The sequence below is a fragment of the Drosophila eugracilis genome, unplaced genomic scaffold, assembly GCF_018153835.1.
Source record: "Drosophila eugracilis isolate 14026-0451.02 unplaced genomic scaffold, ASM1815383v1 contig_1897, whole genome shotgun sequence".
Taxonomy (NCBI): domain Eukaryota; kingdom Metazoa; phylum Arthropoda; class Insecta; order Diptera; family Drosophilidae; genus Drosophila; species Drosophila eugracilis.
In genome coordinates this window covers 644,882-664,615 of record NW_024572751.1, presented here as the reverse complement: position 1 = coordinate 664,615, position 19,734 = coordinate 644,882, and the positions used below count along the sequence as shown (strand labels likewise).

Sequence of the window (19,734 nt, the reverse complement as noted above, 5' to 3'; positions counted from 1 at the left end):
GCATTTATACTTCCCTCGCTCATTTCCTACTTTAGACATTGTCTTTATCTAAAAGCACTCAAAATTCGAGTTCCCACCAATTTGCCTCCTGTCTTCAATTGCAACTCCTGACACCGCCACCAATTAACTTTGGCTGCCATTTCTCCAGGTATTCTTCCCAATCAAAAGCTTATATGGGGCCCGCATATTCTGGCAGTAAAGCAACCGAAATCAAAGCAGGCCAAACTCGTTTTACGGCCAACTTGGGCCGGTGGAAGCCAGGTAAAAAGTTTAATTGCACGCCACAACAGTTTTCTGGCTGATTTCATCCTTTAATTTCAATTCTACGGAGGCAAGGCGGTGGAGGAGGGAGGGGCTTTCGATGACAGGGAGAGGTCGGCGGTAGAAAGCCGCAACAGCCAGAGCAAATTTCGTCGACAGCCGGCCGCTGCAATATAATTTCTTTCGATTAATCCAATCGATTTCTATTCAATAAATCAAAATATGAATTCGTCGCGGCTCCGACCCCTCGACTAGCCTAGACGCGTCTGCGGACGAGTGTGTGTTCGTTTGAGGCACGTAACAAATTGTTGGGTTAATTAAAAAAACATAAATCGTTTTATTCTTTATCCACACTCCCCGATATGCCTGATACCCCCGTCACCCCTCAGCCATTTAATAGCCGTGGCAGGTCTCTGACGGCCCTTTCATCAACTGAAATCAGCCGAATCAGCCGAATCAGCCGAAATTCCCCGCCGAAAGAAATTCGTGAAATAAATCACACTCTTTTCGCCAGAAAACAATTTCACCTTAGACACTTTTTCCCACTGCCCCAGTGGCTAATAATTTATTTTGGCAGCCCTCTGTTGTGATAACGCTGATGAACATCGCTTAGCCCGGCAAATTGTTGGCCATTAGGCGTTTTGATGGCTTTTAGCCCCTGGAAACCTGATCTACCCATCACAGCCAGCCTCCGCCGAACCAATCAAAACAAATTAACGAAGCTTACCAATAAATATTCATGACAAAATTCCGTCAATTAAAATGGCCATCCGGATCAGCAGGGCCGTAAAAAATGCGTTTAATTAACAGATCAGAAATCCGCGGATTCCATTTTCCATTTGCATGTCAATTAAGACGGAACGACCGGAATGAAACGCCTCTCAACAGCGTGTGGGAAGCATATCGACGGTGATGGAAACCAGTCCAAGGTTCGGAAATTCAAACCAAACCAGGAAATCCAATTTATCTAAATAAAGTTTCGATGCAACGCAGCTTATGTAATCAGATCAGTTCAGTTAATTGGGTTTTAGAGCATGTTTTGGGGGTAAACTAAAAGAAACTTACTGGCTTTGGAAAAGTTTTCAAGGTAACATCCTGATGTAGTTGCCAGACGAATATCAAGAAATTCTCTTTCAATTTCCAGAAAAATAATGTTTTAAAATATCTGAAGTTTGTGGTGTTAGATTGGCTACAAACTAGTAAGTTTGGTTACCAATAAAGTGAAATATTACCAATGAGTTTTGAGAATTAGGAGAAACTCCCTCTCAGTTACATTCTGTAAGGATCAGAAATCAGATTACATCACAGTAGAGCCCGCCTATGAAAACCTTTTCCCGAAATAAAATCAACATTATGGTCTATAGTTTTTTGATCTGTTTATTTTTCTTGTTGGTTTTTTGTGGGTTTTCTTGTTGTTGGTTTTTGTGATAACTTTTTAATTTATTCTGCGTACTTAAGCTTGAAGAAATCTAAGGCCGAAAATGTATATACGTATATGCGACGGAGCTTCCAATCCCTTCGATGTTGAACTCTTTTTACAGTGTATTAGTTTGCAAATTTTGTACTAGAAAGCTTAAGGTTGGAGGATGGGAAAATGGGACAAAGGACGAGGGACGAGGGACGATGAGGGTGAAAGCAGCTTCGACAAAAAATTAGCTAAGTCTTACGGCTAGGTAGTCAATATGCTTAAGTAATTTAGTTTAAAGTTAAGGTTACGAGTGCGGTTTTTACATGTATGCGTTAATTAACTCATATTTTATACATTTACATTAAGATTAGGATTTCGTTATGTTTAGTGGGCTTTGTTTTGCAACTAGAAAACTACGTTTAAGTTTACATAACAGTTGAATAGCAAAATTAGGCAATAGATCTTTTTTGTATATTCATATTTAAAATACATAATAGTCATGTTCAAAGACGACAAAGAATCAAATGAGATTTCCCGACCTTCGACTTCCGATTCAACAGCAATTTTTCAATTATCAGGTAAAAAGTTCAAAGTGTTTTCTTCAACTTTCAGAAATATTTGGTTTTCACATTGCGCCACTAGGGCCAGGTTCTGCAGCCGCTGGCAGCAGATCCAGTCCAGCGAGGAGGCCGACTCCTCCAGGGGTCCTTGGGCTGGTCCAGTTCCCCCAGCCATGGTCGTGGCCGTGGCCACCGGCTGGGCGGGCGGCGGTGGCGGCTCCTCGGGCCACCAGTTCTCCCACTCTCAATACGCCGTCGCTGCTCCAGGATGCATCAGGTGGTGGTGATGGTGGTGGTGCCCGAAGTGGTTCAGCGGGTTCATCGCGTCCGCTGTGCCACTTGGCGCCGCCGTGTGGTACCAGTCGCTGGGCGGGTGGTGCTGGGCTGCCGGGTGGTACAGTAGGTGGTGGTTGTGGTGCAACATCGAGGCAGAGGCGGCCGCTGCCCCGGGAGAAGCCGCTGCCTGGTGGTGATGGGGGTGGTGGTGGTGCGACGGTGGCGGTCCCAGGGGCGGGGGCAGGTAGGCTGAAGCGGAGGCGGCCATCAGTTGAAGGGCGGGCGAGGATTTCGAGTCGCTCGGATGGGCAGTTAGTTGCTGCTGCTGTTGCTGCTGCTGCTGCTGGTGCTGCTGCTGTTGTTGTTGCTGCTGCTGCTGTTGCTGCTGCAGCAAGTGGGAGGCACTGCTGCTGGCCGTGCTGCTGCTGCCACTGCTCGAGGCTCCCAGGTGGACGCTGTGCATCGGATTGGGCTCCGATTTGATGGAGTGCGGAGAGGACTTGATGCCGCTGCCGCCGCTCAAGCTGCTCACCCCGCTGCTGCTGCCTGCACTTCCGTCCAGGCGGGTCGAAGGCGGCGTCTGGGCTCCGCCGGTGATGATGCTCGAGCTGGAGCTCTCCTCGCCCTCGCTGTCGTAGCCGTGAGATGGGCTCTTCTCGTCAACGTTGCCATGTACCTGGAGGAGAAATTTGAAAACAAAAGCCAGTTAGTTGCGGTTCGAAGGTAATCGAAAGTTATGAAATTTCTACTAAGTTTTGCTATCATCAATGCATCAGGCGCAGACTATTTAAGACAACCCTCAGACTAAGCTAGTTTTAATTTAAAATACTATGATTTAATCCAAGCTATGAAGGTGTTACAAGCACTTACAATTTCATGTAAGACTTAGAACCTTTTCTTGTAATAAACATTTAGGAAACTGCTGAATTGAGTTTAATTTAACTTAAAGTTTAATCAAAGTAACTTTTGTCTGTTCAAAATGACTTCCTTCCAGGATTCTTCAGCTTAAACTAACTTTAACTAATCTTTAATCAACTTACCTTCATGTGCTTGCGCAGCGACGAGGGATGGGTGTAGGACTTATCACAGCCGTTGATGCGACAGTTGTAGGGCTTGTCCGAGGTGTGGACGTGGGAGTGCTTCTTCCGATCCGAGGAGTTGGCGAAGCGCCGATCGCAGCCTTCGTGCTCGCACTTGAAGGGCTTCTCGCCTGAAAGTAGGCAAGAAAGGGTATCTTTTAGTGGGTTTTCTATCGATGGGGAGCGTATTTCTTAGACTATATAGCGTTGTGGCAATAAACGGCGATATTTATGTGACACGCATTAAATAAATAACAGCTCCAGCTAAGAGACGATGGCCATTTATGGGCTCACAACTTTTATGAACTGTCCTGCACACACACACTCACACAGACTCACACACACTCACACACAGAGACAGTTTAATAAAGGTGGGAAAACCCGAGTGTCCAACATATTTATAGGGAAAACAATAACAAAACAACCGTGTATACGGCTGGGGAAAGAAATCATATAAATTATGCGGGATCAAGAGGCCCATTGTTCGAGGGATCCCGACCTGCGACCCGTACACGATTTTCACCTGTGCCGATGCCGATTGTCCTTTTTGTTATTTGTCCCTCTGCCCCCTGTCCGTCCTCCTTCGCTTCCTTGGCTGCACAAGAACAAAAGCGGCAAGGGTAAAGGCAAAGGCAAAGGTAAAGGTCACAGGGTTAACGTTTATTATTTGATTCGTGTGCGTAACACCTTTTCCAATCAAAAGATGAGGGGAAAACATTCCCCCGCTTAGCCCGAAGTGATATTTTATAGCTTATTAGAAAATTATTTTTTGATGACGGTGGAGGAGTCGGGCAGCTTGACAGCGGAGCCATGAGATAAAATCAGGACTAAACATAAATAATATCGACTTGACCTTTAACCTATAATTTGGCAAAGATTTCAGGGAAATCTACGATGAAAGGGAAAAACGTGAACTCGATAATTGTTTGTTTTCCCGTCCTATCAATTTCAATCACTCGCCGTTTAAGCGCCATTAACAAGCTCTGTGAATTATGTATAGAAGTATCCGCGGCTAAGTCCATTTAGCATATGGCATTTATGTCGCAGATAAGCGGCCATTACATGCACCACAAGTTTTATGACAATTGAAGCTAAGCGGCTCAGATCCCTCGCCCCCCCCAGTTTCCCCGAAAGAAGCCCACGCGGTCGCGGCGACGATGACAATAATCGAACATTTTCACACCTCGAGCTTAAAGCGGACAATCGCCTGGGGATCGGACAGGGGAGGGGCAGTGTATAGTTGGTTAAGGAAAGGAAAAGCTGCTCTGCTGGGCAGCAGGTGGGGTGCCGGGGCAGGGCTTTGTTGGCCCGCCTCTGAAAAGACATCCAGCGGCGACTTCGCAGCCAGCTCAACAAGTTTCAGCTCTTTTTCGCCTTCGCATTTCGTTGTATGTAATTTAATACTAATTTATGTGCTTTATTATCCGCATTTGAATAAGTTTTCATTTTGAGATGCGTAATAAGTCAGAGGAGGGCCCATATGTATGTATATCCATGTGGATATAAACAGAAATCGGACAAATGCTGTTCGATTTGAATGGCGTGTCGCATTGTGATTGTTATTGTGGTTTCTATTAATTTGTCAAAATTTAAAACCCATAAATAAGCATTACAAAAGTGCCATCGGTCTGCGGCTGGAACTCAATTATTTTGACAGGTCCCAAGGGACCCAAAGCGGAACAGGCGGAGCGAATGCAGTTCGACGTGCCTCGAATTCCCAACCAGTGCGCGCATTTTCGATGGCCTTCGAGTGGAATGCGGCGCCACTAGAACTGTATTTATAGGGTTAAGCTCAAGTTAACTTAACAATTCGAGTGAACTCTCTTTAAAATGTAATAATTGGTAATACAAAGAGAAATAATTTTGAAAATAATATTGCTTATCAGCCTAAAGCCATAAACTGTGAAGATAAATTCGTTACACTTCTCCCCTGCCGTATCATCAGTCCACGGTTATCAGGTGGCAGTGGGAAATGCTATCTTTAAACACTAATTAGTCATAAACAGGACAGGCAGCTGACTGGGATCCGCCAACCCGCTGGGCTCCTATCCGTGCTATCAGTCTTATCACCTTATTTTCGGGGAACCCAGCGGCACATCGCTGCCCGACTGACTATGCCCACGGCACACGGAACGTGGAACACACATCGCAGCGCACACATATCCACATATCCATCTCCTGTAGCGCTGCGGTCTAAGCCCAGCGGGGGAGGCGCAGAATGCGGCACGCGCTGCGGCCAAGGACATTAAAGGGTTCGGGTCCCGGCTAAGTGCAGCGGAGGATACGCATAATTTTCACATTCCCCTGCGAGCTGGCGTTGGGCATTAAAACTGGAATTTAAATATGTTTTATTGCTTTAAGTTTAAGGGGTCCGATGTGGCGAGGTCCAGGTTCAGGGGAAAATAACCGAAATATCCCGTTCGCCCATTTATAAAATGTCAATTTCAGACGACGTTTTCCGACTTCCCCTTCCGACGCAGCGACATGAAAGACATCCTTGGCGCACCCTTTTCGCCCTGGCAAGGCGCCATAAGTAGAGTGGAGCAGCCCCAGCCCTGCCCATCCGCCGGCAAATCCCATTTAGGCTGTGCGAATCGACAAACTTATTTAAATATTTCAATAAAGTAAATCCAATGGCAAAGTCCCCGGGCACATAATGCGGCCGTAGCTGGGAAATAGGCCTGTTTCGGCTGCCTTGTGATTTGCATATCTAGCGGGACTGCCTGCTCCCTGCTCCTTCCCCCGTCAAAAGGAAAGCCCCAAAATGGTTAATTTCCTACAAAAAATCGTTCCTCGCGGCTGGAACGATTGGAATCCGAACGGACTGCCTGTCATGGCGGTTTGTGTACAGCTGCCGAGTTGTTTGTTTTTTTGGGGTGGTTCTTATATTTTGGGGTTGCTTTGTAATCTCCTCTCTGCGAATCTCTCTCTCTGTGTGTATGTGTGTGTGTGTGCGTGGGTTAAGCCAAGAAAGTTGTACATGGCCATATATATGTTTATATTAAAATATATGTACGGCATTGTTTGTTGGTATATATGGCACATGTTTTGGCTTTTATGTAACTGCTGCAAAGCTTGCTGTCATTTGCAGACGAGTGCCGAGCCGACGGCCTTTCCTCCCCCCATTTCCCGCCCGCCTTCCACCCCACACCCTGCGTTTTCCCGTCTGAAATTGTTTTTGTTGTGGCTATTACGGGGCGTTGTTTCTTTTCGTCGGCGGAATGGGGCTTTCTGATGTTTCTGGGCGTAGTCGGGCCCAAAACGAAAAAACCGAAATGAGTTTTGCCAAAGTGTGTTCTTTTAGGCCCGAAGATTCGCTTGTACGTTATTAAAATACGTTTGGATGTTAGAGACAACAATATGCTTTTCGCTACGGGTGAGGGAAATGGATGGATTTAGGGCAGAGTTTGTAGGTTTAGTTTCTGTTTCCTTAAATATTAAATATTATAGTCATCGTATTGGCAGATTAATTAGTTTACATTGGCCTTTGTTGTCTTAACTGACTTATAATTTATTTACATAATTTATTTGCAACAGGATATACATCCCTGGCTCTGGACGTGATCGGTGCTAACCGAGCGATGCAAATTAAGCATCATTGACAGTCGCTGATTAATTGGAGTGAATCAGGTTTTTAATTTCCAGCAACAAACAGCAGATGAATTAAAAATAAAACACCTTTTCAGCCGTCGCAGCGACAGTTGCTTATTAAAGGCATTTCGGAATGGAATTAATTAAAAACGAAGAACACAGAGAGAGGGGGGTAAACAGAGCGGCTAAGCAGGGGAATGCTGGGTATTCAGTGTTTTAATTGCTGCTAAATAATTGCCCTGGTAAATATTTATTGCCTGCTTAAGGGCCGCTCACCACTCGTCCTGAAAAGGGACAAAAGGAGGGTCTGCCAAGGCGAGAGCTCTCTTTATTCTTTACCCAGCAAATGAGCCAGAAAGGAGAAAGGAGGAAGAGCAAGGAAGGGAGAGGGAGGCGGCTAGGGACGAGGGATGAGCAGCATCATCGCTCATGTGTCAACAGCATGCAATGCGATATGATTATTATTATCTAACAATACAATAACAAAACTGCTACTTTTTGCCTGCCGCTCAAGCAGTCCCCGCCCCACCTCCTCTCCTACCCCTCTGGGTTGTTGACACTCCTCGGATTTGAGAATCCTCAGCTCATTGTGTATCTGAGGATGTATCTGTATCTGTTTGTTTGTTTGCAATACGTTTTTTCCGCTGCTGTCGCTTCTTTTTCCTCCGTTATGCTCCTTTTGTTCCTACGGCTAAAGCCGGAAAAGCCAAACCCCGATTTCCTGGCGGTTTACATTTCAATGGGCAATTTTCCCTCGCTCCCCCTTTCCCTTTGTCCGCACTTTTTGTTCCGCTTAGTTAGGGGGCACTGACTACTGATGACGAGATGGTCTGAGCTGTCCTCGATAAGCAGGTGCCTCGAGAGCGTGGCTCGTGGACTGCAAATCGAAAACATTTCCCGACCAGGTCCTTCCACATTTCCCTTTCATCTAGTCCAGACAGACTTTCCCACACGCCGCTTACTTTGAATATTTATAACAGTTGCCTGCGTTTGATGACCAAATTAATGGCCAGCCATCCCGCTCCATGCCACAATAATAATAATAATAATAAAATCATAATTTAAGTGCAATGAATGCCGCTTGTCAACGGCCGAATGCAAAGTCCTCGGGCTCATCATCGGGGAGAGTATTATCATTATCATCATGGACGTCGTCGTCGTGGCAGAGGATGTGCACCCCTCGGGCGGAGAAGTTACCTATGGCTGTGGCACACAGTCGACCGACTGGTCCATTGTTTGTTTGTTTGACAAAAACCATCGTTGAGTGAATTCGTTGGTGATTTATGATTGCTGCATCCCTCCCTAGCTATGGCTATGGCTTGGCGATGATTATGATGACCCCATCCCCGTTTTCCTTGGCTAAGCAGCATCGTCCTCACATAATTTTCGCTATTTGTTTGCAGCTTTGCCGTTCGCTGTCAAGTGATACGTTAATAATTGACACTGGGGTCAGTGGCCAGATTCCCAGCCCCTGTTTCCCCGGTTTCCCTGCGGTTATTGTAGTCACTTCCCCAGATACTTTTGGGAAAATCTTTCAAAACAAAACACACCGAATTTTACACTTCGTTGGCGGCCTGTGCCTAATGAGGAAATGAGAGGAAATTGCATTGGCAAGGAAAAGGAAAAGCGAAGGGATGGCTGATCCTGATCCTGGCACAGAGAAACTGGAACTGGAAACTAAAGTCTGCACTCAGAGCTACATTAATTCTTGATAAATTCAGTGACTTGCCGCAACTTTCCATACTCACTTTCTGAACGGCAAGCTTACAAATTTTTCAATGAATTAACTGCTGGAAAAACTTTGCCCTCCCGAACATAAAACTCAATGTTTAATGCCCGACTCGAAAATTGTGTTTTGCGAACAAATCTTTGTTATTACACAAGGTTGCCCGACGCAGATTCGGCTGCCAGACGCACACACATCCGCAGCCGTGTGTCTTTTTCTTAGTCAGCCGAACTCGAGTCTGGAAAAGTTTTTCTGGCTGCTCCAGTCGAATGTGCAATTTGAATGCATTAAATGCAAGCCGCACTCTCATGTAGGTAGGAGCTCAGGCTCAGGAACGAGCATTTGCATATGCAATGCCAGTATGTATCGCTGTGCGCAGCTCACCAGCTCGCATATGTTAGAGGCGTTAGTTGCATGGCAAACTTGTCCAAAATTTGTTCCGACCGTTGGGTTGGGGTCCGAAAAAAGCCAGGCCAAGCCGGCGCAGGGAGAGCAGAGGCCGAAGTCGGAGCCAGACGAACACTGGCCATGTTTGGTCTTGTACTCGTGTTCAGCAAGGCTGTTGCTGTCATTGTTTTACTAATAGCTCTGCTAGTTGTCTATCTGCGGATTGAATTTATATATCTACGAGTTCGTGCATGTCGGGGTGTGTGTGCTGTGTTCGACCCAAAAGTTGCTGGCCAAATCATATCTCAGAAATTTGAAGGGCTGTGAAAAAGCTAGGCTAGGAATGTGCGGAAAGGAACAGGGCGTCATGTCGGAACTGGTTTGAGTCTTAGGTTCTTTCAGCTAGATTTCTTTTATTTCTGAGAGTTCTAAATAGAGCCATTATCGAGAGTGTTGAATCCGCCCTTTAGGCTTTCTCTGACTAACAAAACTAATTCACTGGCTAGGATGGCACTCTCAGAGAAGAGTGCAAGTTGTACGGCACTCTGGAGCCCCAAACTGCACTCGAATGGCAAACAGAGCGTAGAGAATAGGTAAAAGTAGCACTAAGCCCATTGTCTGAACCCAAAATGCATACAAACAAGGGCACACACGAGTGGCACAGGGATGGGTTCCGGAGTAAGAAATGGTAACTGAAGTCGGCCTAGTTGACAAAGAAGTATCGGCCAGGATTAGCCCAAGAAGCAGCTGATGTCTCAACCGCCTCATGAATGGAATGCTAACGCGGTGGAAATGCTTGCGAAAAGAAAGCAGGGGAAATGCGCCTAGTGAAGCAGGAGAGGAAGGCCAAAATCCACAACAAAAGGCCCGGCCGGGCCGACACTCCCAGAGAGGAGAGGTGTCGCTTTGTCTCGGCTCGGTTACGGATCGGTGTCTATATCTGTTTGGTATCTCCTCGGCCTGATTTTTTGCTCTTTAGCGCTCTTTAAGATCTTAATCTCCTCAGCCCACTCACCCTTCCCCTGGCCCCGGCCCTTGGATGTTTTCCCTTCTGTTTGTTTATTTTTTCGAGTTCCATCAAGTAGAAAATCTCGTCGGCTGTTTGTCAGAAATTAAAATGTCATCGAGATTGTCATCGTTCGGTTATGCGATGTGACATCTCCGGCAGCCGAAGGAGGCTGAACCTCCGGACTCGGGCACACACGGATTCCTTATCTCAAGTGGCTTGTTCAAGTTCAAGCGTTGTCAATTCTAACAAGATCCGTTCGGCGATAAAGCCAATCAATGACATCAGCCGACAGATATTTGGGACAGCCTAACCGGGTTAGAAGATGGTTGCTGGATCGGACTTCAGGGTCTGAGCGGGCTGAGGAGAGGAGTTTATTTTGCTCAGATTACATTTTAAAGAGTTATAAATCTTTCCCACCTAATATACCATTTGCAAATCCGCTCGCATCTTGACTTATTTAAACACACCGGCCGGCCCTCGCACCTCGTTCAGTACACTTCAACACCTTTGGGCGAGTGTATCCCATGGATACTGCCTAATGAACACATCAAAACATCTACTAAAATTGCATTTATGTTCGCAACACTCGGGTAACGAAACACAGCCATATTTCGGGTAGAACAAATCGATCTGAGTGTCGAGAGTGGAGGGGAAAGTATCACATCGCAGTGGCCCACATCCCGGCGGCTTACACTCGGCTGAGTCCTGTGAAGAAATTCGATCATGCTGAGAACTGGCAACGCGAAACCGAGGGCCGAGGGCCAATGGACTGGCAAACCAGACACTTTTCACAGTAGCCGTCGGCAATGCGTCATTCGGTCTTTGGCTCCATTATTCCATTAGATATTTTCCGCGTTGGCGGTTGTAATTTTAGCCAAAATCTTGGCCCGCTGTCGTCCCACTTGACAGGAGGTTGTCACCCCAGTCCTGTCCGAATTCTGCCTGTAATTACAATTGACAATGTTTTTACAACAAATTGCGTGCCCGGCGAGGTTGTTGCTCTGGCCGCGGCTTTTTGGGTTAAACAATCACATTTGCTGGCCAAGACAACTCGGAGGCGTTCGTGTGTCACAAATGCGGCTGAACGAAAGCGACAAACGCTCCCAAAAGTCCCGGCCAAGAGCAACAAATACGCATACTATATGTGTATCTGAACCTAAGCGGATTTGACAAGCACGCTTATAGCCGTTTATTCAGCGGTCGCAATTTTCGGGCTACACTCTCTCTGTTCGTGGAGTACATGTGCTGGCCAAGGTGGGTATGAAATATTTAGCATTTAATCTCTTTTTAGGGTCTCTATAACTCATAATCTCTTGATTTACTTCCAAAGAACATTGATTCGGAATAAGAGCAGCCGAAATCAGAGCATTCCAGGCATTCCCTGGTCAGCAAAGCCAAGCAAGAGCATCCATCCGGGTCGTACAGAAATGTCTGGTTCCCTCTTCTTTTTGGCTGTTTAACATTTTTGCCCGTATGAATAATGATTTCATTTTTCCCATCAGCTAATTTATACAAGTGGGGCATTGAGCGCGGGGCCCTTGGCGCGATTTAGAGGATTAGTCAGGCCTTACTTTTCCATAATTCTCGAAAGGCAGCAACCCAAGTCCCAGATACCCATACAGAGAGACACAGGCCCCGGTTAAGTTAACTCCGAGTTCCGAGCTCCATCTTCTACCTGTGTTTGGGGCACAGCCAACGAACGTGTGCAGATATAAAAAATATGCAAGATGACAGTTTAATTTTATGGTTTGTCTGCTGCTGATCAGTTCTTTATGCGCTGAAATCGTATTCTTATTCCAGCCCGGCTCCGTCTCTATCTGGGTCTCCTTCGGGGATCCGCAGGAATGCGAATGGAGTCTGGTGCGTGGCTACTTTTGGCTCCTTTCGGGTGAGGAATTTAATTAATTTCAGCGCGACTTCTAATGACAAAGTGGGCGTGGCCAGGGCTTAGGAATTGGAACGAAAACTTGCCAAAAAATGAGAGAGAGATAGCAGATATGGTATAAAAATGAAACAAGAATCCGAGGGAATGGAGGGAATTTATCAAAAATAAGCCTCATTTATTAACTAGCCGGGGTAAGCAGCTTACGTCCGTCCAGCCCGTGGAAGTGAAACATCCGAGTCCGAGGGTTAGCACTTCCATTCAAATATTATGCAACAGCCCAACAAAATGGCCACTTAACTAATAGATTCGAATGGAAGACCAAAACAATGACACTGCCAAAGGGTTGGGTGATCGGGAAAGGGAACGGGGGACGGGAACGAGGACAACCCCTGCCGCGCTAACAACGCGCGTTTTTTACGTCTCTCGCTTTTTGGTAAATGAAATTATAATTCCTACTCAGGAGCTGGGCAGGCAGGGGTTAAGGTAGATACTTATATACATATATGCATATAAAACTGTTTTGACATTTGGGAAAACGCACGGAAAATAGAGAGAATGCCGAGCAACCCCTCTCGGCTCACGACCGTAACGGGTGGATGTGAGTCGAAAGGCATTGTTAGAAGTAACTGGTTGGGACCGCTGCGAAGGGGTTCCGAGTCGGGGGTTGTCACTAATTAGAATGGGTGCATATGCTAGATTAACATGGGTGGGTAAGAGAGTGAGCTGGGTGGCCAGCAGGGACATTGGTCTTTACTTCCTTACTGCTAAATACTTTTGAATAATGAAGAAGAAAGCATAATCTACCCATTCTAACGATAATAGATCGTTCCATTTCCTCTGTTCCACATTCATCATTCCTGCAGAGCATGCAAAACTGTAACCTGATAGCTTACTACTTAACTTGGCAGATATTTTAAAACAAAATAATTGATTACCCACCCAGAACTCAAGAGAATAAAATGTTATTCCAATAGTTCTACCGAAATGGCTGTAATTATTTTTCTAGATGCCGAAAACTAACCATAAATTCAGTCAGAAAGAAAGTTGAACCCTACGTTCAGTCGATAAATTGCCCAACTTTGCTTACATTCAGCTGTCAAGGGCTGGGACCACACCAGAAATTTATTCACTTTTACTTCGGGAACATAAATCTGCAAGAAGCGCGGAGGGAACTTGGGAGCTTGTCAAAGTTTTTAGCAGATTGCGATCGTGTGTCATGTTTGGTATTTGACACTTTAAATTGGGCGAAACGAATGCCAACATGGTGTCCTTGTGGACCGGGTTTCCGGGGATATCCTCGCCTCCGGAGGGGGCAATGCTGGCCCTGCTAATTAAATGACGAACTCGGACCTTCAAATGCATTCGTCATTAGGTGAGCAGACCCGAGAATTGGTCCTAGAGAGCGTGGCTAATTGATTTTCAGTTCGTCAATTCCTTAGACAGCGGGAGAGAGGGGGAGGAGGCAGGAGATCCTGGCCAAAACCTCTGGCCAGGTAGTGAAGCCAAGGTAATCAGCTCGAGCACATCGCAGGTCTCTTCCACCGCCTCCTCCCGCTGACTCTCGCTCGTCCGTTCTGGCCATTGTTCTGCCAACAGTCAAATTCTGAGAAGCCAAAACACACTGTTTATCCGCAAAAATAAAAAGTGATTTTGTCTCCCGCTCCGATGTATCTGTATCTCAATGTGTATCTGTATCTGTATCTGTATTTGTATCTGAGGCTGTTTGGTGTGTGTTTTTGTGAAAACCGTTGAACCCGCAATAAAGTCATCAATCATTGACATTTGCCAGCGCTTTGCTTTTGGTTTCTTGCTTGAATTTTGTGTTTTGAAAAATTATTCCATTGGCGCCGCGAGAGGGAAAAAAGTGCAAATTATTTGGCATTTTTTATAACCTAATATGTAATGAATACCTTTTAGTTACTTTTACGGAAAGTCTCCCAACTCCCAATGCCACAAACTCCCCATTATAGCCAATATTCCCGCCTCCTTTTGCCTTAAAAAAAGCGTAAATAATTGCATAATTCACTTCGTCGCTCAAAGACTGAACAAGTCCATAAAAGACTCATTAAAAAAACACTTGCACTCAATTAAATCGAGTCGAGTTGGGGATAAAAGGGGCTGTAAGGGGCTCCCGGCGGGAGGGGGGAGCTAATCAAACAAGGGTCGCAGCCACCAGGACAATGTTGAATGCTAAACTTTGCCCCGCAGCATAATTGCACAACAACAAGGCGCCTGGAAAAGCGAGTGGTTGGATGCACTTGGGAAATGGAAACGTAGACGGAAAACCAGAGGCGGGCGGTGGGAGGAGGAGAAGCTGCAGCAGCTTAATGAGCTCGAAAGGAGCGGGCGGGCGGGCGGAGGGGCTGCGAATAAAAACTAACCACAAAGTTGTTGAATGCTCTTGCGGCAGTCGTAGTCGGATCCGGATCCTGTGGCCCGTTGTAGGTGTTAATGAATAAAGTTGTTTGTGGTCCGGCAGGAGGGGCAGGAGGAGTGGAAGGAGTCGTGTAAAAAGACGGCTATGTGTGTGTGCGGTTTGCACAGCGTGATAAACGCCATCTATCCAGACTCGCAGCCTCACAGCCTCACAGACCCACGGCCAGGTCAACAGAGCCCCAAACAACAAAAAACGACAGCCACAAACAGAGCAGACAAACCTTGATTGTTTGTTGTGTTTTTTTGTGGAGATTCCAGGGATGGAGAGTGGGGAAGGGAAGGGCAGAGGAAGGAGCAGGAGGCTGGACAAAATTGCAGATGGTGGCGGTGACAAGTGCAAAAGTTAACACAACGCAATCACTGCTGGGAACGGTTGGAAATGGAATGAAAGCAGAGAGAGAAGTTTTTGTTTTGGATTTTAGAAAAGGAAACTCTACGCGGAATTCACAGTTTCATAGATTAGAAATAGCTTAAATCATGTTACTAATTAACCATTAAGATGGAAAATACCAGCTATTGCATTTTATTAACATCAACAGGGGTAATATTTATATTTCAACTTCCCAAGCTATTGACCAATCACGGCTATTCCAGCTTCCCATCCCAAACTTGGTGCTTGCTTTGGTATATTGACCCTTGAAATCAGTTCTCGCTGCTTTAATGGCACCACTTAAGGCAGATCCAGATAGCTATGTAATCGCCTCGTGATCCATAAACACATACTTGACTTGGCCCTGCTCCGTTCTTCTACTCACCCACTCGGCAAATCCCGACCCACTCCCAAGGGGCGAGCAGTGGAAACCAGATCATAAATAACCTTTGCATATTCTAAATCAAAAGCTTAATGTTGCATGTTCAGCAACCAGAACAGGGCAGAAACAATCGCAAACGTAAATAAAATGAGTCCGGAGGAGAGGAATGTGTGCGAATCCAGGGAATGTTACCCCAATTTCGGGGTTTCGATGGCTCTTTTGAGAGGGCCAGGCACGGAGTGCCAAAGAAGCACTTCCGAGCGATTTCAAACGGAAGTTTTGACACGTGTCAACGCACTGGCAGAGTGTGTGTTTGTTTGCTGTTGGTGTTAGCTGGTGTCAATGCTACATAAACAAACACCAGCGCCAAGGGACATTTAACCCGGCCAGCGATGCTGATTGAATTTTTGATTTATACTCGTACGAGTACGAGTATGCAGTGAGGATGGGCAAGATGGCCAGATGGGGATGGTACTTCAAGTGCCCGGATCCCACGGAAAGGTTAAAGGCCCCGATCCCGACCCGAGTACCTAATGAAGTTGTGCGTCGGCCACTTGAAAGTCAATCAGTATGTTGGCTATCTCCGGCAATTTGTTGGCCAGGTCAACCAATCATAGGCACACACACAAATCAGTCTAAAAAGCGCACTTTCTGCTGCATCACGGCCGAAGCGGAGAAGAAATATGAAATTAGTCAAAAATATCATCATAACGTACACACAGGAACCCAATCACAATGCCCCAGAGATCATTATAATGCCACATGATTGTTCCGAGATCGAACACAATATGGCGGCGTCTCGAAATCAAAACGAAACATTTTAATTACCTTTCGATGAGTGTGCAAAAGAAAATGTTGTTTGTCCGAACCAAAAATAAAGAAATAGCTTTTTGAGCAGCTAATTTTGTGATTTATGAATCTCGGCGAGAGTTTTATTTCCACTCTCCTGGTGGCAACTATAGAATGTGTCTATAATGAAGGCCCGACGTCATTTTGAATTCAATTTATAAAGCAGAAACCGAATAATCCTCCGAAAAAGCTGTTAAAGCCCACGCTCAAAAGCAGGGGAATGTAAAAATCCATTTTCTGGATTTTCCCAACTTTTTTTGATATACGAAACAAGGACAAAGGCCTCCGAGGACCTTCCCTCCTTCGCCAGAAGGTTCATCAAGCCGAGTGGCGCAATTTCAAAACAATTACGCCGCCGATTTCTGGCAACTTTGTTCTGCGTTTTCGCAGTTACGGCCTGTTTTCCCTGGCTTTCCACTGGTTAATTGATTTTAATGGCTGTGTTTCGCCGCTTCTAATGAGCCCTACATGCCCAGCCATAAATTTCAATGGAACAAGTTCAACAGCCACGGGAATCAAAGTCATTAATTTGCGTTAATCTTCGTTTCTGGCTTTAAGGTTCAGCTCCTCATAGATCACTACCGAAGCGCATAAATTGTACTTTTAAACCTCGGACAAAGGAAATACTAAAATGCAGGCCTTTGTCCCTGATTAATTTTTACCCGAAGTGCTGATGTTAAGCCCAGCTTCGATTTTGATTTATTCTTGAAAGGCAATCGAAAGAGAGATGTTTAAAATTGGCATGATTAACAGAGGCGTTTAAGTTCTGATGTGAAGTCTACAAAAGTTCATTAAATCAAAAGTTGCCAAAAATTATATCATTCATTTTGTATGACTGAAAGAGAGAACTGATTTTACTTTGATTGATAGAAACTTAAAGTGATTAAACTCGGCTCCCAAAGCGAGAGTCAAGAGCTGTTTCCTGGCTTAGGAAATGCTGAAAATGGCAAAAGTCGAAGTCAACACAAAGTCGCTGGAATAATCCTTGCCGTGAGGAAAACAACTTTGAAGGGGGATTTTCAGGGCGAGGGAAGGGCTTAAGTCGCAGGTTTTACAGGTGTCATAAAAGAAGGCCCGAGCGGCCAGTGGAGGGTTAAGCCAGGTAGTGGGCGTTGCACCGACTTTTGCCGACGGCAACCCGCCCACTTTGACAACGTCCGGGATTTGCCCGGTTGCGGGCAAGGGTTAAACCCACGACAAGGTGCTCTGATCTTCGGCTACGGAAAATAGCAAGAATTTTGAACTCCTTTCGTTGAATGCAAACTTAAAAGGTCAAGAAGGAATCTTCTTCTAAGTTAAAGAGGTTAACGCTTATTAATATTATTGCAAATGGATATACATGAGATTAAATTAGATGAATCCAACATGTGAGATCTGAATTTATTTCAAATTTCATCTAAAAATCTTTAACAAATATTGTTTTCTAAGACTTTAAGTTTGGAGGGGTCGTAGAAAGGGGGAAGTAGAAGTTGATGAGTTCGGAAAATGTTCATTCTAAACACCTATAGGAAAGTGTGATTTCCCACTTTTCAATTTCAAACTTTAAAGTAAACTTACCCGTATGCGTGCGCTTGTGGATCTTGAGGTTCTCGCTCCGGGCGAAGACCTTGCCGCAACCCGGATGCGGGCAGGCGAACGGCTTCTCGCCGGTGTGGACGCGGATGTGGTTGACCAGCTTGTACTTGGCCTTGAAGGGTCGTCCGTTGCGGGAGCAGCCCACCCAGAAGCAGGCGTGGGTGGTGCATTCCGGTCCGCCCACGTGCTCCACCGTCAGGTGGGTGACGATCTCATGCATTGAGTGGAAGACCTTGTTGCAGGTCTTCCTGCCACCCGGAGGAACGAGTCCCGGCTGGTCGGGATCAATCCAGAGGCACTGCATCTCCTGCTTGACGCTGGAGGCCGACGATGTCGGCTGGTGGCGCATGTAGCGCAGAAAGGCGCCAGCTCCGGCGGGATGCATCGCGGACATGGCATGGTGGGACGGGTGGTGTACAACCGGGTGGTGCACCGCCGCCGTCGGGAAGTTGCCGTGGTGGTTGTACGGGTGGCCGGCGGCATAGGCATCCGCCATGCCCATCCGCATCTGGTGATGGTGATGATGGTGGCTGTGGAACGGATGCTGTCCGAATCCGGAGCCCAACTCGGCAGCCTGAGCAGGGAAGCCGGAGAAGAGCATGGAGTCCGCTGCGGCGGTGGCCTGTCCGGCGGTTCCAGTAACCCCGTAATCGGCCTCCCTCCTGCCCAGCAGGAAATCCCGGGAGGCATAGCTGTTGAAGTGCCCGTATCCAGAGTTTTGGTAGGCTGCAGCAGTGGCCGCCGCGGATTCCTGATCCTGGTGCTGCTGCTGCTGCTGTTGTTGCTGCTGCTGCTGCTGTTGCTGCTGCTGCTGCTGGGTCATTTCGAGTTGCTGCTGCTGCTGTTGCTGCTGCGTGTTGCTGTTGCTGTTTGGGGTGTTGGTGGTGTTGGGCGACATACGCAGCCCGTAACTGGCCAAGTGATGCTGGGCCGGCTCGATGAAGGCGTTCATCATCATGGTTATGAAGTTCTTTTTTGACTGTTTCTGGTTTCTGTTTTGATTCTTCGACACTCACTGCAGTTTTTTGTTGTTGCACTAGACCAGCGAGCCCATCACCGCACTGAGGTCACGTCACTTAACTGTTAACTAATGTGCTGAGATATACTCTATTTGCTCGGATCTCTGATCTCTGTGGGATTCACTCGCGCGCGTTGCGTTTCTGGGCGTTCGAATCGCAGCAAGACTTGACTCAACCGAATGCCAAGACTTGACGTTTCAAGATGCGCAGCAGGACTGAAATGCTCCTGAAGTTCCAACTCGCTGCTCGTCGCTTCGTGAGCGCTGCTGCCGGCGATCGCGTGTGTGCGAGCGGGAATGGCATAGACACCCCGCAAAATGGCAACGGGCTGCACAGCTATGAGTGCGAGCAGGCCGAACGTACTGACGTCCCGAGGTGAGTTGAGCTAAATGTGGTGAGTTTGTTAAGCCACCACTCTGTCGGATAGGCCTGGCCAGTGAGTGCGAGTGGGATGGACCGAAGAAAATGGCCGTCCCGTTGCTTAGGCGAGCGACGGTTAGAGAAGCACAGAGGCTGCTGCTTGCAGTCCAATTGGAACCCGGGCGAGCATACTGCTCTCTCACTCAGCAAACTGGTTCCGCGCAAATTAACACCCACTGCGGTTGGCCAGTGGGTGGTGGGCCGACTGGGCGCTGCGTGCGCCTGTGCAGGGGGCCGCGATGCTGATTGGACCGGCGGGCAGCCAATTGAAAGCTCGCGGGATGCACTTTCCAGCGCGTTCCTCGCGGGGCCCGACTGCGGACGCAGTGCCTCCACTTCAGCTGTCAGCTTATCAAATTAGTTGTTTATTTTATTGATTTTAATGATATTAAGCACATTCCGCTCGGACATCGCCGCTTTCCAGCCGCTCTGTTTGCGTTTGGGTTGCGCAATGAAGACGTGCGGGCTTTCATTAGCGCCAAACGCTCTGTTTTCCATTTG

The 19,734-nt window shown here is 46.8% G+C and overlaps 1 protein-coding gene across 1 annotated transcript; it reads right to left on the bottom strand.

Moving 5' to 3' along the window:
* Nucleotides 1–1,646: 1,646 nt before the first annotated feature.
* On the bottom strand, nucleotides 1,647–19,014 carry LOC108115044 (pair-rule protein odd-paired). Its single transcript, XM_017226291.2, has 3 exons — nucleotides 17,777–19,014; nucleotides 3,546–3,715; nucleotides 1,647–3,181 (listed from the first exon to the last, which is right to left on the bottom strand). The coding sequence occupies exons 1-3, from the start codon at nucleotides 18,750–18,752 to the stop codon at nucleotides 2,474–2,476; spliced, it is 1,854 nt and encodes a 617-aa protein (XP_017081780.1). The 5' UTR covers nucleotides 18,753–19,014; the 3' UTR covers nucleotides 1,647–2,473.
* Nucleotides 19,015–19,734: the final 720 nt, after the last annotated feature.

What these genes read in the sequence shown, in the direction of transcription:
- LOC108115044 (XM_017226291.2), bottom strand. Translation starts at nt 18,752, where the DNA reads ATGATGATGAACGCCTTCATCGAGCCGGCCCAGCATCACTTGGCCAGT. An exon ending in CCACAAGCGCACGCATACGG is followed by an intron (nt 3,716 to 17,776) that starts GTAAGTTTACTT and finishes GCCTACTTTCAG; the next exon opens with GCGAGAAGCCCTTCAAGTGC. An exon ending in CGCTGCGCAAGCACATGAAG is followed by an intron (nt 3,182 to 3,545) that starts GTAAGTTGATTA and finishes TTTCTCCTCCAG; the next exon opens with GTACATGGCAACGTTGACGA.